Here is a 15,860-nt window from a genome sequence, read left to right on the forward strand (position 1 = left end):
GTTTGCTGTGAGAATGTGCACATTTATTTGGAACTTTTCAGCCTATTTGGTCAATCTAATTAAAATTAGCTCCACTATTACATGTGGATCTAACACCAGCCAGTTGGAGCTCATGTCCACCAATCAAAACCTTACTTGCAGAATCCTGCCAGTGATTTAAAACTAACAACACTGCGTAGTCCCCAATGTCCAGGTAACATTTCGTCTGTAAATAATAATTTAAATATTGACCAATCACACTTCGCCTTTTATAACGTTATTTGGGAGCATACAAATTCTAAAAATATCGGGCGAGTGTATTTTAGTGGCCGCAGTACAGCGAACCATACCAATACGTACGGGGTGGGTTATCAGTCTTCAATTTTACATTAAAAATTATTTTTTTATTTATAAAAAAACCCAACTAAATCAGTCTTCAGTTTTACATTACAAATTATTTATTTTATAAAATAAAACATGTTTTAAGGCATTCGTAATTCACACGAAACATGTCGTATACCCTCAGGATAATTCGGAATGTTTTCGAATTATTTTTAAATCACTGGCAGGATTCTGCAAGTAAGGTTTTGATTGGTGGACATGAGCTCCAACTGGCTGGTGTTAGATCCACATGTAATAGTGGAGCTAATTTTAATTAGATTGCCTATTTGGTATAACTGTTCTGTTAATTGCAATGGCGACATCCATTTTCAATAATACGGCCTTCACAGAAAGGACTGCTATAGTGATGTTTTATCGGAATGTGAGTGATAATTCCGATGGAATTCCACTAGCTGAAATACTATCAAGAATTCAAGATGACATACCACCTTCGAGATTTGCACATGGTCAGAGAGATTTTCTAAATGGGTTTATTCGTTTACAATTTTTATAGATATTTGATAGTTTTATAACCAGTGATTTTTTTTTTAAATACCTGTACATATGTATACCGTATTTGACAGGAAATAAGCCCAGGGGGCCAAGACAACTCATTGTGAGCTTAGCATGGGGTGGGCTTATTCCCAGACAAGGGGCCAGTTTTGTTGAGAAAAAAATAAAATAATAATAACCCCTTCCCCTAACCCTAACCTTAACTCCAACCCTAACCCTAACCCCAGCCCTAACCCCAACCCTAACCCTAACCCTCAACCCTAACTAAAAATAATAATGGAGGGGACCGGGTGGATATTATACCCAATTACTTACCAGTTCTGTTTATTTACATCAAAATGTAATGCTGAGAAGACTTAAAACAACAGCAATTAACAAACTCAATAGTGTATATACACGTTTCTGACACAGGCAACCCTAACCCTAACCCTCAACCCTAACTAAAAATAATAATGGAGGGGACCGGGCGGATATTATACCCAATTACTTACCAGTTCTGTTTATTTACATCAAAATTTAATGCTGAGAAGACTTAAAACAACAGCAATTAACAAACTCAATAGTGTATACACACGTTTCTGACACAGGCAACCCTAACCCTAACCCTCAACCCTAACTAAAAATAATAATGGAGGGGACCGGGCGGATATTATAACCAATTACTTACCAGTTCTGTTTATTTACATCAAAATTTAATGCTGAGAAGACTTAAAACAACAGCAATTAACAAACTCAATAGTGTATACACACGTTTCTGACACAGGCAACCCTAACCCTAACCCTCAACCCTAACTAAAAATAATAATGGAGGGGACCGGGCGGATATTATAACCAATTACTTACCAGTTCTGTTTATTTACATCAAAATTTAATGCTGAGAAGACTTAAAACAACAGCAATTAACAAACTCAATAGTGTATACACACGTTTCTGACACAGGCAGCCAGCTTACACTACAAAGAATTGTCAATCTAGGTCATTGTTCTTAGCCAATCAGAATAAGGTATTTGCCTAATTAGCATTAACTGCGGACCCAGTGTGGTGGTAAAAATAGACATTGGTTTTGGTTCAGACTTGGACTTGTGTACTTCAAAGAAATACTGCAGGCATGAAATTGGAAACAATGTTATACACTGTTACTGTTAGACTGCTAAATCTCACTGGTGGTAAAATATTGTGTTACATTTGTGTTTAATTATCTGCAGGAGGTATGACCTTTTAAATGAACTTTAAGCAAACTTTCAGTTTGGTGTTATTTATAAGGTGACAAAGTTGGGGGTGGGCTTATTTACGAATGAGGGCCTAATTTCTTAAATGCTATCAAAACGGAGGGGGGCTTATTCAAAGACATGGGCTAATTTCCGGTCAAATACGGTAATAATGAGCTACTTCTCATAGAAAATTGATTTATGTTTACAAATATGCTTGAACCAGTCTTCTACTATGAATAATAAATAAGTTATCATCAAAAAACCATCTGTAAATTTATCCTTTGTTTAACTGTCAAATATATCAATTTTTGGGGCACTTTGAAGACAATGGGTTAACAAGTCTGAAAGGATTAATAGAGGCACTGATTTTCCGTTTCAGATTTTCCCCTTTTCCGTTTCATAATGTTACAAATTCCGGGTTTTTTCTGTTTCAGTTTTGATCAAATTCTGTTTTTGTTTCTCACACACACACACCGCAATTAATTGCTGGTATAAAATAAATAAATATGCAATGAGGCAAAACATGTCAGTAGTTTATATTTATTTTTGGTTTAAATTTAAACAAGAATACGCCACGACACAGACTTCGGACATTTTCGGTTTTCTTTACGATATGATCGGGAAAATAATTACAAACGATCACACTATAAACCACTTCCCTTGTATAATTGATTTTGAACAAAGCCTGGCATGCAATATGCAATTACTGCATTCTTTTCTGAGATCGGAAATATGGCAATGCCGCAAATGTTAAAAATTAATAAGAAAACATAACATAATATATCTTTCACTTGAGTAAATATCGGACAATTTTAGCTCACAATGTTTGGTTTTTCCCGTTAAATTGACGGGAATAAGCGAAGAAAACACGACTGGTAAAACGTCTAGATACTCTACATTAAACATTTGGCGTAACATACAAAGGTACTAGTGTCGTAGCGTAGCACAGGCAGATGTCGGTGTCCATAGTTTCTAGTTCGAAAAATAAATTTTAATTAATAAAATGCGCTATTTAAAGGTTAAATAATGTTTTAGAAAAAAATCGGGAATTCCATTTCAGATAGGTATTTCCGCGATTCCGTCCATGATTCCGCGATCGCGGAAAATCAGTGCCTCTAGATTAAAATGTGCTGATGTGTTGAACAGGTATCCCTTTCTTGAGAAACACAACCAACTTACGCTATCATGAGGCCACTGTTCAACAGCACGTCAATGATGTCTCGACTGACCCCGTCCATTCCTTCAGAAGATCCCACCATGAAGTGAAGCACACACTGAAAACAACAACACACAATCACATCACTGACTGGTCTGTTGATGGACTAGTACCGTATTTGACCGTAAATAAGCCCATGTCTTTGAATAAGCCCCCCTCCGTTTTGATAGCATTTAAGAAATTAGGCCCTCATTCGAAAATAAGTCCAACCCCAACTTCGTCACCTTATAAATAACACGAAATTGCAAGTTTGCTCAAAGTTCATTTAAAAGGTCATACCTCCTGCAGATAATTAAACACAAATGTAACACAATATTTTACCACCGAGATTTAGCAGTCTAACAATAACAGTGTGTAACATTGTTTTCAATTTCATGCCTGCAGTATTTCTTTGAAGTATCCAAACCCAAGTATGAACTAAAAACCAATGTCTATTTTTACCACCACACTGGGTCCGCAGTTAATGCTAATTAAGCAAATACCATATTCTGATTGGCTAAGAACAATGACCTTAGATTGACAATTTTTTGTAGTGTAAGCTGGCTGCCTGTGTCAGAAACGTGTGTATACACTATTGAGTTTGTTGTTAATTGATGTTGTTTTAAGTCTTCTCAGCATTAAATTTTATTTTCTAATTGTAACATAGAAGGTGTGTTTCTGATAATTAGATACTAGTAAAAAAAAATACAATTTAATTAATAAACAATTATTATTTATTAATAACAAATGGAACACTAATTAATAGATATGCTACTGAACGTTTTTTGTTTTCTTCCTAGTTCATTTAATTATTATTATTTATTTTAATTATTATATTTTTTTTAAAACAAAACTGGTCCCTTGTCTGGGAATAAGCCCACCCCATGCTAAGCTCACAATGAGTTGTCGTGGCCCCCTGGGCTTATTTCCGGTCAAATACGGTACATTAAACACAGTCATTTAATAAGATTCTGGTAATTAACAATTAAAGGGACAGTACTGATTTTGTTGCTACTGTTGTGATGTTGCCAACTAACAGACATTTCAACATGTAAAAATCCTTTTTTATTCTGCATAAAATATCAGTGGCTGTATAACAAATATGTTTCTGATTATTAGTGCCAGCACATTGGGGAGACTGTTTGACAAGTACGTGTACAATCCATGTCTTGTTCAGCAGAAGAAAACATAAACCTACAGCTATTAGTCAGTGGCATAGTGGAGGGGGGAGCCATGGGGGCAATGCCCCACCCCACAATCGAATTTTTTTTTTTTTTTTAACTGTATTAAATTTTATAAAATCATATATACATCTATACATAGTAAGGTTTGGCCCCTCACCAATAGTGGGTTGTCCTTCACCCCCACCAATATAAAATCCTAACAGTGAATGACCTGTGATTCATCTGCTAACAACAATACCATTCTGTCTTCATGACATACCTCCCACCTCTCCAAGGCGTATTTGTCGAGGAACGCAATGTCCTTGGCGTGTTTGTCTGGAGGTAGAGGACCACTGCCTGACCACGGACTCCCTCTGAAAACAAACCATAGGTCACACATGAACAGAAAAGACCCCATACTATCAGGCATGAAGCTGAGACCAATCTGTACATGAATCTGGAAGCCTCATTAAATATAGAACACAGTTTCGTAACATGTAATGTGTTTTGGGTTGTTAATGTTGTTTTTGGTTGTTTTTTTTTTTGGGGGGGGGGGGGGGGGTTGGGGGGGTTTGGGGGGGGGGAGTATTATTATTAAAATGGCTAGCTTTCTATTAAAATGATTTATTATAATGATTACGTATTTATTAATACCTAAGAAATAAATAAATATTAATACAAAAACTAAATCCAATAATCAGAGTTAAAAACTTTCATTTGATTCCAAACTTATCTTTAGAGAAAGTAAAGTTTGTTTTATTTAACGACGCCGCTAGAGCACATTGATTTTTCATCTTATCATCGGCTATTGGACGTCAAACATATGGTCATTCTGACACTGTTTTTAGAGGAAACCCGCTGTCGCCACATAGGCTACTCTTTTTACGACAGGCAGCAAGGGATCTTTTATTTGTGCTTCCCACAGGCAGGATAGCACAAACCATGGCCTTTGTTGAACCAGTTATGGATCACTGGTCGGTGCAAGTGGTTTACACCTACCCATTGAGCCTTGCGGAGCACTCACTCAGGGTTTGGAGTCGGTATCTCGATTAAAAATCCCATGCCTCGACTGGGATCCGAACCCAGTACCTACCAGCCCGTAGACCGATGGCCTGCCACGACGCCACCGAGGCCGGTCTTTAGAGAAGATCTTTATCAAATGGTTGATATATAAAGTATGTGCACAACATGTATACATGGATTAGTTTATAAAACAAACCCTGTAATGCCATGGAGTTTTTAATTCTCCAAGGCAATATTTTTTGCTGTGGACTATATTTAATTTTTCTTTCCAAGTGCTGCATGTTCTTGGCACTGACATTTTCCTAATTGCAGGGGCTGTGAAAAAAATGCCATAACTGTTTATTGGATGGAATAGTCAATGTGACAGCAACAGGGTGTCCAATTCCAGGTATTTAATGTATTTTACTAATAGCTTTTGTGGTCGGTGGTTCATACTCTCGTTTATATACAACTAGATTTACATGCTTATATCCAATTAAAGTAAGCTAACTGGGCTGTCTGTCCAGGAGAGTGTATTAATAAAGAGATCACTGAACCATTAAAACCTACTACAGGCTGGAGCCGGTATCAGGACATGAACCCAGTACCAGCCTGTGAACCCAGTACCAACCAACCTTAAGATTAACCATTAAACCAAGAAGCCAGTGTGTCTCATTTATAAACACATTCACTTATCACGGTTCAGGCTGAAGCCCATAAAATATTAACAATTTTATGAATTTGCTAAGAAAATCTATCGCCAAGTTTCATTTAGCTAAACAGCAAAAAAGAGTGGCACATCAACAGACAGACGAGTTCGTCTTTAGCAATGAACTATATTTCGTCAAATTCAACTTTAATTTATATTTTGTGATTAGGCGAGCAACAGCTTCAACCATGATTTATATTTATATACTTCTATTCCTCTGATATTTTTCTCATTGTTTTGATATTGTTTGTACTGGTATTCCACTGTTACAAAAGCTGAACTGATGACAAAAGAGCACATGAGATTCTGTGTAATAAATCAAGGTTTGAAATATAAAGCCAGGGAGCAAATGTAAAAAAACTGATAATACTAATTTTAGCAACAAAATTCAGTATCCATTTTTCATTTTAGTTCTCTTCAGGGTGAACGACTCAACCATCACTTGACATCAGGCCCGACTAAGTCTTACTTGTAGAATGCAAGAAATTGTATTTCTGGAAATCTAGTTTTCTTAATTTTTTCGGGGAGCCTCTCGAAGCTTTGCTTTGCACCCTTGATCTCAGTCAGCAACCCCCCCCCCCCCCACCCCCCAAACACACCACCCTAATATCTACTTACTTCTGCCGTGCCTATAAAGCACTACAGTGCCAAGACTACATGGACAAAAATGTATGCTACGTTTTAAAGACAGTTTAGACTGAAGCATGAGAATCATGCAATTCTCTTAGTCTTACTATTATTTCAGTAACATTTTAATAAACAAATTATCGGATTTCGTAAATCTAGAAAAACATTTACCTCAATTTCATGTAGAATTTAGATGTTTAATGTTAGTACAAATCCCGATGTGAATCCTGATATTGGTTACTTATGTCACAGCAATACCATAAGTTAAACAATAAAGTAGTAATTCCAGTGACTGTGTGTTAACAAACAAATGCATGCTTACCCGCCAAGTAGAGCTATTCTCATGTTAGTTCTGAATGTGTGCAAACACATGCTTACCCGCCAAGTAGAGCTATTGTCATGTTGGTTCTGAATGTGTGCAAACACACGCTTACCCGCCAAGTAGAGCTATTGTCATGTTGGTTCTGAATGTGTACAAACTCACGCTTACCTGCCAAGAAGAACTATTCTCATGTTAGTTCTGAATGTGTGCAAACTCACGCTTACCCGCCAAGTAGAGCTGTTGTCATGTTTGTTCTCAATGTGTGCAAACTCACGCTTACCCGCCAAGTAGAGCTATTGTCATGTTCGTTCTGAATGTGTACAAACTCACGCTTACCCGCCAAGTAGAGCTATTCTCATGTTAGTTCTGAATGTGTACAAACAAACACTTACCCGCCAAGTAGAGCTGTTGTCATGTTGGTTCTGAATGTGTGCAAACTCACGCTTACCCGCCAAGTAGAGCTGTTGTCATGTTTGTTCTCAATGTGTGCAAACTCACGCTTACCCGCCAAGTAGAGCTATTGTCATGTTCGTTCTGAATGTGTACAAACTCACGCTTACCCGCCAAGTAGAGCTATTCTCATGTTAGTTCTGAATGTGTACAAACAAACACTTACCAGCCAAGTAGAGCTATTCTCATGTTAGTTCTGAATGTGTACAAACAAACACTTACCCGCCAAGTAGAGCTATTCTCATGTTAGTTCTGAATGTGTACAAACACTTACCCGCCAAGTAGAGCTATTCTCATGTTAGTTCTGAATGTGTACAAACTCACGCTTACCCGCCAAGTAGAGCTATTCTCATGTTGGTTCTGAATGTGTTATTGAGCAGCCAGCCGGGCATGCCGCCGGGCAGTGGCAGCTCATGCCACACGTGCAGGTCGCTCAGAGACTGAACCATGGATGCATGTTCTCTGAAAATGCACACAACAAAATATATCTTTAAACAGTTTATAATTAGTCATAAAAACTCAACATGGAGGTACATGCATGTGCTGTGAGAGTATAAAAATACATAATAAAATACTAACTTCCTTTGCATATATTAAAATATTGCTACTTTGCATCTAAAACGGTTATTTTTTAATAATTGGTCTAAATAATGATCTTGTATAGCCTCTATTAGAAATTCAAAAAAGAAATTAGGCAGAATTACGTCCCCTAACCACTATACTTCTGGTGCATTCTGGTTTGAACAAACATGGACGATCATGATATAAATTCCTGGATCAGCAATGAAAATGTGCCTCCAAAAAAGATTACAACCGTTAGGTTGCAGGAATATTTACGAATAAGGGAGCTTTCAACAACAGGAACAAAACCACAGCTGGAAAAACAATGGTCACAGTTGTTTGTGAATCTTCAGCTGAGATTTATGCATGCCAATCCCTGGCATCATAAATGTCCCCACCTATGCTTTAAAAATAAAGAATGATACAGGTAAAAATTCAGTTGATGAAATTTCGTTTTGTTATAACTGATCATGTGTTAAATATAGGAGATGAATCTAGTGAGCTATTTCGGTTTTCTTGCATGGAATTTTTTTTTTTTTGGCTTCACAGCTGCAATCTCGCCTCACATTAATTATCATGATTTCATTTAAACATACAAACACACCTGCAGTTTTAATGAATTGTAGGTGACAGTAACACCGTTGTAATAGATAATAGAAACATTATGTTTATAGTGCGTTCCACGGGGAACGCATTTTTTCATACTATGGAATTTACAAGCTATTTATTTCTGAGCCGCTTGTTTTCTAAATTACACACAAAAATAGTATATTTTTGTTATTTCCAAAAAACTTTTATTTTTATTTTTAAGTCAAACCAAACTTAAAATTATTTACAAAAATATATTTTTTGTAGGATGGGACGGACTATATGTAATATTCCGATCAGAACAGTCCCCTTCACCACGTGCTATATTATGTTTGTTTGGGGGTTTTTCAGTGTATTTTGGGGATGCATGACCTGACCCCTCCCCTAAAAACACCACTAGCCAGTTACACAATTTTCCTGCACATGCACCTGTTTGACTAAATATTTTGTTTGCTGTAAATTGATTAGGCCTATATACATTGCACTATAAAGTGTAAATTGTGCTGTAATAACAGCTAAATATATAGTTTAACCTAAAAACATCTACCTACAGTAACAGTACTTGTTTTGTTTACATCAAAATATCTGTGTGAACATATTTATGTTAGTCTTGCATGCCGATTATTTAAGGTTAAATGTTAAAATGAAGACATTGTTCTATACATGATTATAAGCCTAAGTGGCAGACAAAACAAAAAACCAATATTTTAAAAATACCCCCCCCTCAACAATTTTACCTCCCCCCAAAAAACCCAAACAAACCCAGTAACAACAACAAATCTGCCCCCAAATAAACAATAGCCTACAAAGCAAGCCCACACACCAGTACACACGCACAACCAAAAACATAACCCAAACTAACACGCACATTGGGACCGCTTAGCACGATGAAAATGAAGGGCAGATAAGTATGTTTCTAATAGAGGCTATAGAAAGTTTCCTTAGACAGTTGTGGGTCACTGGTTGGGATGTGGACAATCCACTAAGCCCATGAGAAAGTGGTCTATCCCATGACCCATGGAATGAGCTATCTTGTGACCCATGGAAACTTGAGGAATTATATATTCTGTTTGTACAGTGAACTTTGCAGTCTGAACATGATTTCTTTCAGTATTTTCTGCTATTCGTACCTGCATATTATAGTCAGTCTGTAAACCATGTTGTAAACTTTTTGAAATATGGTAGTAATGGATTTGGTATATAGTTTCAATAATTTTATTGTATACGTAGCCAGTCTACACAATATAGTTTATTACTGATTAGCCAGGTATTATGACTTGAACATTATAGCAACATTTTGCATGTGCACTGAGCATCTTGTACCATGTTTTAGGTTGTTCTATCACTGGAAATCAGTTCAATGAAGAGGGGAACTATCTGTTATTATAAAGGTTAGCATTTAAAAGAATTAATATTACTTATTATATATACAGTTAAACTTCAATAACTCGATCTTGAAGGGGACAAGGAAATAGTTCAAGTTTCAGGGAGTTCCAGTATTTCTAAATTAATATACAAGAGTTCAAATTTGAAACAGGGAGTAAATTATATAATGAACTTTGATGTATTTTGCAGATGGCAAAACATAATTAACAATTAACACTGAATGCCGAATAACACTCGGTACTTTTTTTTTTTTTTTTTTACAAAATTATTTTAAATTATTTAAATTATTTAAAATAACAAAAAACATTAAAAAGCACTACCGGTAATGCAAATCAGGAACTAATATTTATATATATATATCTTGTATATATATCTTGTATATATATATATATATCTATATAAAATAATAATAATAAAAAAAGAAACAGCGCTAACAATTATTACAAGTGCTCTTTGAAGTTAACCAGATTGTGTTGGTAATTATGTATTACGTAGCGAGGCTCTCCACCATGTCCAAATACCGACAACCAAACAAAGGATCAGTTTGTTCCGCTGAGTCGGCGATCTATTATTCTGTAATTATCACCGTAATCCTCGACAGTCCAGACCACCCGAGACAGGCGCGCTTGATCTAATTGACCTGATTGGCAATTCCTTCATCTTTAAAATACTATCGACAATGACAGTTTGATCAATCCACAAGCATCAAGTTTTAGAGGTGCATAATCTATTATTTATGGCGGGACCAAAGAATTAGGTCGCGAGATCAAGATTATCGAGTGTTCAAGTTGGAGTGTTCAAAGGCCATTATTACTAGTTTGTATAGCAATTTGGCCGGGACCGTCACTTCAGGTCGAGAGATCGAAATTTTCAAGAGATCGAAGGTGGAGTTATTGATGTTTGTCTGTATTACTATATATAAGTTAAGGAAAATAAATGAGTTAATGAATTAGTGCAATTGTACCTTATAAAAATACATATTATTAATTATGTATATTGTTACAGGCCTGGAAATAAAAAACATTTGAATGGGCTATGTCAGTCGATTTGAGCTTGTCAAAAATGAAACTGTGCCTGTCAACCAAATGTTAAAATAATGTTACTATTATCTTTTATTAATCATGTACAGTGGACTTAGGACCAATGAAATAAGTCGGTTTAGACAAGAGTACAGGTGTAGATAGATTTCATCCAGTTACGGTTCTTGCGATATAGCAATCAGAAAATAGAAACAAATAAAACATCATATTTATCAAACGTTTGGCCTTGTGAAAACAAGGTTAAACAATGCTTGCTTTAGTGACTGGCATCAACCAGAAAGATGTGTAAGATATGTCAAAACAAGGCTAAACAATGCTTGCTTTAGTGATTGGCATCAACCAGAAAGATGTGTAAGATATGTGAAAACAAGGCTAAACAATGCTTGCTTTAGTGACTGGTATCAACCAGAAAGATGTGTAAGATATGTGAAAACAAGGCTAAACAATGCTTGCTTTAGTGATTGGTATCAACCAGAAAGATATTTGCGTTTCTAAGAAACCAATGCAAATCAAGATAAACAAAATAAGATGGATCGTCAGAATGAACACATAATAATAATCCAATTATCTTGCTATCTACACCCGTTACAACATGTGTGGTTCATTGTTTATAAAGCCTTCAAAGAGGTGCGATTACTGCATAACAGGTTGGTGTCCTAATTAGCTAATCCTAATCATTGTTTAAAAGGTAACCACAATCAGGACTGTAAGGGTAAGATTGTGTGCTGGCGTATACAGAGCTAATTACTACATAACCGTTCTTTCGTTCTTAAATTTACATCTGAAATCCAGAATAGACAGCATCCAGCTTTGGCAGAGTTTTATTCATAATAAATTAATCAGTGTTCGAGATTAACGGTATCCCGATATCCCGAGGATACCAGAATTTACCATTATCCCACCAGGATACCATATAATGTTGTTGGCTTTTTTTTAATCCTGCATTTTTATTTTTCGCTAAACAATGAAAGTCATCATTTACTGGTGAAGTTAAATAACAGTATCTTCGAGCTCGTACCCAATGTAATGCTATGCCATAACAATATCTCCCCCAACTCGTACCCAGTCTAATGCTACACATGGAGTAATAGCGGCGTAGCAATAGACTAGGAACCGCTAAGTCGCTATTGTTTTTGTTGGATGTTTCCTCCCTTCAAATTTTATTTGAGATACTGATTCCACATCTGCAGAAAATTGATACAGGTAGGTTTATCATTAATAATAAATTACTGCTAAATATTAATTAATGTTAGTATTATTCAAAAATAGATCTGTTTGATAGCAAATATCACAAATTCCGCAATTGCAGCATTGCAATAGACTGGGAACGAGAACATTGTTGTCCAAGTTTGTTACGATGTTATTTATGAATTTCATTTAAGTGGGATACTAAATTCTCAGATGGGATACCCAGGGTTTCATACAGAGGGTGGGGGGGGGGACGGGGGGGGGGGATTTATCCTCCCCCAATGATTTTGACATGGGGGGTATATCCTACCCATCAATCTGCAGAGCAGTGGGTTTTTAAAAGTCATTTTTAGCTCTTAGGATAACATTTTCTAAGAAAATGCTAGGTAGAGAGAATATGTTAATTAGCAAATGTTAATTTTCTAGCTGTTTTGCATGTTTTTGGCTTGGGAACAACAGCCAATAGGTGGATGAAAGTTGGTTTCATGGTATCAAACCAACTTTCATCATCAGATTCCGAGAACCATTGAATCAAATTTTATCATCCTTAAAGAGAACCTATTTCAGAACAATTTCCCGAGCAATCTTTTATTGTATTAACTATCATCCTCTCTTTTGATAACATGTATGAGGTAAATACTGACACAAAGTCATCTATTAATCCCACGTGATACATGAACAGTAACGATAATTTGCGATTGTATGTAGAGAAACTGAAGGAGGCAGAGAAGTAAATCAAGCAATGAGCGTTAGGTTTGTATACGAATGTAGGACGCTGTTAATTCAGCTCATTTTGAAAAAAAAAACCCAATGTGGTTTGCAATTGAGTAAGAAATTTGATTTTTGACAATAATTACACCTGCATATGTTGACAACTTTTTGCTTTTATGTTTATAGGCTATTATATTACTGGAAATCATTGGCTATATATTATGGCTGCTGGCGCATGCGCAATCAAATGATAAACACCACCGATGAAAGGAAATTTTTAAATGTATAAATTATCAGAATAAAAGTTATAAGAGGGAATACAATAATTTATTTTGTCCAAATTTGTGATGATTTTCACGGTTAGTGCATCAGAATAGATCAATTTTGCTGACTGTTTTGGCTGTCGGATTGTGTTCCGAGATGCCAGGAAATCGTATCTCCAAGCATCTAAAATCAAAATTTTTATGGGGGAGGGTCCCCAGATCCCCCGCTTGTGACGCGCCTACAGCGTGCAGCCGGCGGATTCGCCCCTCCGCTGGTCCGATCCCCCACCCACCCCCACATCATTTTTTTTCTGTCGGAAACCCTGATACCAGATTTTGAAATGTTAGTATCCAACTGGGATACTCCCCAAAATGTTTAATCTCGAACACTGATTAATGGTAGCTGGACAGGACCTTAAAACTGTGCTGGTTTACACAGAAATCCGGTTTAGACAGATTCCACTGTACCATTGTATTATAAACGTATTGAATAATGTGTACTTTAGTTATTTTAAAACAAATATTTAGGTTTCCATTTAATTTTAATTGCTTAATTGACATTCGTAAGAACTGCAACACAAGCTAACATTGCCTACTGTTTATAAATATAGACTGACATTCGTAAGAACTGCAACACAAGCTAACATTGCCTACTGTTTATAAATATAGATGGACAGCTAATCCGGAGCAGGCACACATCACACTACCTTTTTATTTGACTGATGTAAATAATGACTGCTACCTGCAGGACCGTGCAGTTTCTGAGGTACAACTTACATTAAATAAACACAATGGCACTGGATTATCTGTCCGCTGTTCAGAGTTTGACTGTTAAATTTTTGTGTTAAAAGATGTGTCAACTTGAACCATTCTGAACACATCGGATCATCGGTCTTGCTCAGGTCTATTAATAGACATGGGGAAACACTATTTCCGGGCAAACGTAAAGACATCCTAGCAACAGTTCCATAAGCATGTGCACGCTGCATGATATCTATCATTAGTGCATACTTTTTATGTTTGTTTCTGACTACAACACAGAAACACTTCATTTTGTCTAATATTACGTTTGTGACTGTCAAAGCTTGACAAATGACAAATTTGTACTGGACAACGTCTGTGACCGACCACTATTTCCAGCTTGTCGTTATGAGCATTAAATTACTTCAGATACTTACTAAATAATGTTTAGTACTAGTATGCAGATTACAATATAAAATTAAATGTTTAGTTATTACAGATAAACTGAAAGCATACAGTTAGTTATACATGTGGATAGAGGTGTTTGAATGTTTCCAGCTATTGAGTATGTATATGAATAAAGGTCTGTCAGTTAGTCTGGTATCAGTGTTAGGAATAGAAGCTTTGCTCATTTAAGGATTGTGAGTTATTTCTCTTTGGGTCATTAGTGTATTCATGAACACAAGAAGCATGCACAAACTGTGTGAGTCGGCAAAGCTGTGTATTGTGTTGCTTACTCCTGGTGTTTCTTGGTGGTCCACTGGGCAATAACTGACTGGGCAACAGGCTGCTCAATGAAAAGTATTCTCATAATGTACTGACGTGCCAGCTCTGGGAGCTCTCTGAAAAATAAACAAAATGTCATACAAAAATATTCTTATTTACATAATATTGAGAATACTTCATAACTGGCCATTAGAAAACATTTACTGGTATCTTATAAGTTATTTTAATGAGTGAAAGCTATATTTTAATTTTAAACGAGACCGATGTAAGATAAATGGAATCTAACGGACATGAATGTTATGTAGTATTTAGAAAAACAAGTTTAAAATAAAAAATAAAAAAATTTCAATTAAAACCTACTTAATGTCCTAGTGCTTATAGTTATGCATGTAACTTATGCATCACAAAGATAGTTAAAAGTTTGTTTTGTTTAATGGCATGACTAGAGCACATTGATTTTTTAATCATATATCATCTATTTATGTCTAACATTTGGTAATTTTAACCTGCTACATTTTTTCATTAGTAGCAAGGGATCTTTTTTATGTAACATTCCTGACGGTGTGTGTGGGGGGGGGGGGGGGGGGGGAGGGGAGGAGGGAATGGAGATGACCAACTGCTGGGGAGGGTTAGTTTTGACCTGCCCCTAATTACGCCAACATTACTACTCAGTTTAAAAACATTGCTTTCAATTATTTGGTTATTACATATCAGTTAAAATATTCCAACAGTAAAGAACAGATTTTTTTTTAGCCAAAAATAAATAAATAAAAATTTAAAAATGTTACTGCAGCTAGTTCGCTTTTATTTTAGGTAGGCTTATATTATGAGATAAAACTTATTGTTTAACCTGAATACTGCTAAACATGTCGCTGGGTGACAATATAATTTGTCGAGAACAGAGGGTTCAAGGGTTTGAAGATAACCGTGTAAATTTTTACACTCTAATTTTTTGCTGGAACTGGAAGCCATGCTTCTTTTTTTTAAAGTGTTTTCTTCCTTTGAACTGGAGCACGTTATTATACGGAATATGACGAAAGTTTCCGACTGAAAATGAGTTGACGATAAAGGGATCCATCATGAATAATATTTTTTTTTAAATCT

At 35.9% G+C, this 15,860-nt stretch overlaps 2 protein-coding genes across 3 annotated transcripts in view; one reads left to right on the forward strand and one right to left on the reverse strand.

The window, feature by feature from the left end:
- LOC121384807 (general transcription factor IIH subunit 4-like) overlaps positions 1 to 15,737 on the reverse strand; it is a 33,775-nt gene extending 18,038 nt beyond the window's left edge. For both annotated transcript variants that reach the window (XR_005959441.1, XM_041515395.1), the window contains exons 1-5: positions 15,607 to 15,737; positions 14,768 to 14,872; positions 7,883 to 8,014; positions 4,723 to 4,816; positions 3,264 to 3,358 (exon numbers count right to left, since the gene is read on the reverse strand). Coding sequence is in view for 1 of the 2 variants with exons in the window: in XM_041515395.1 (XP_041371329.1) it covers positions 3,264 to 3,358; positions 4,723 to 4,816; positions 7,883 to 8,014; positions 14,768 to 14,872; positions 15,607 to 15,728 (548 nt within the window). In the remaining variant the exon portion in view is untranslated. The remainder of the gene's footprint in view (positions 1 to 3,263; positions 3,359 to 4,722; positions 4,817 to 7,882; positions 8,015 to 14,767; positions 14,873 to 15,606) is intronic.
- Positions 1 to 15,860, forward strand: part of LOC121384808 (glutathione gamma-glutamylcysteinyltransferase-like) — a 118,853-nt gene that overhangs the window by 26,178 nt on the left and 76,815 nt on the right. The window lies entirely within an intron of this gene.

The sequence above is a fragment of the Gigantopelta aegis genome, chromosome 10 (genome assembly GCF_016097555.1).
Source record: "Gigantopelta aegis isolate Gae_Host chromosome 10, Gae_host_genome, whole genome shotgun sequence".
Classification (NCBI taxonomy): Eukaryota; Metazoa; Mollusca; class Gastropoda; order Neomphalida; family Peltospiridae; genus Gigantopelta; species Gigantopelta aegis.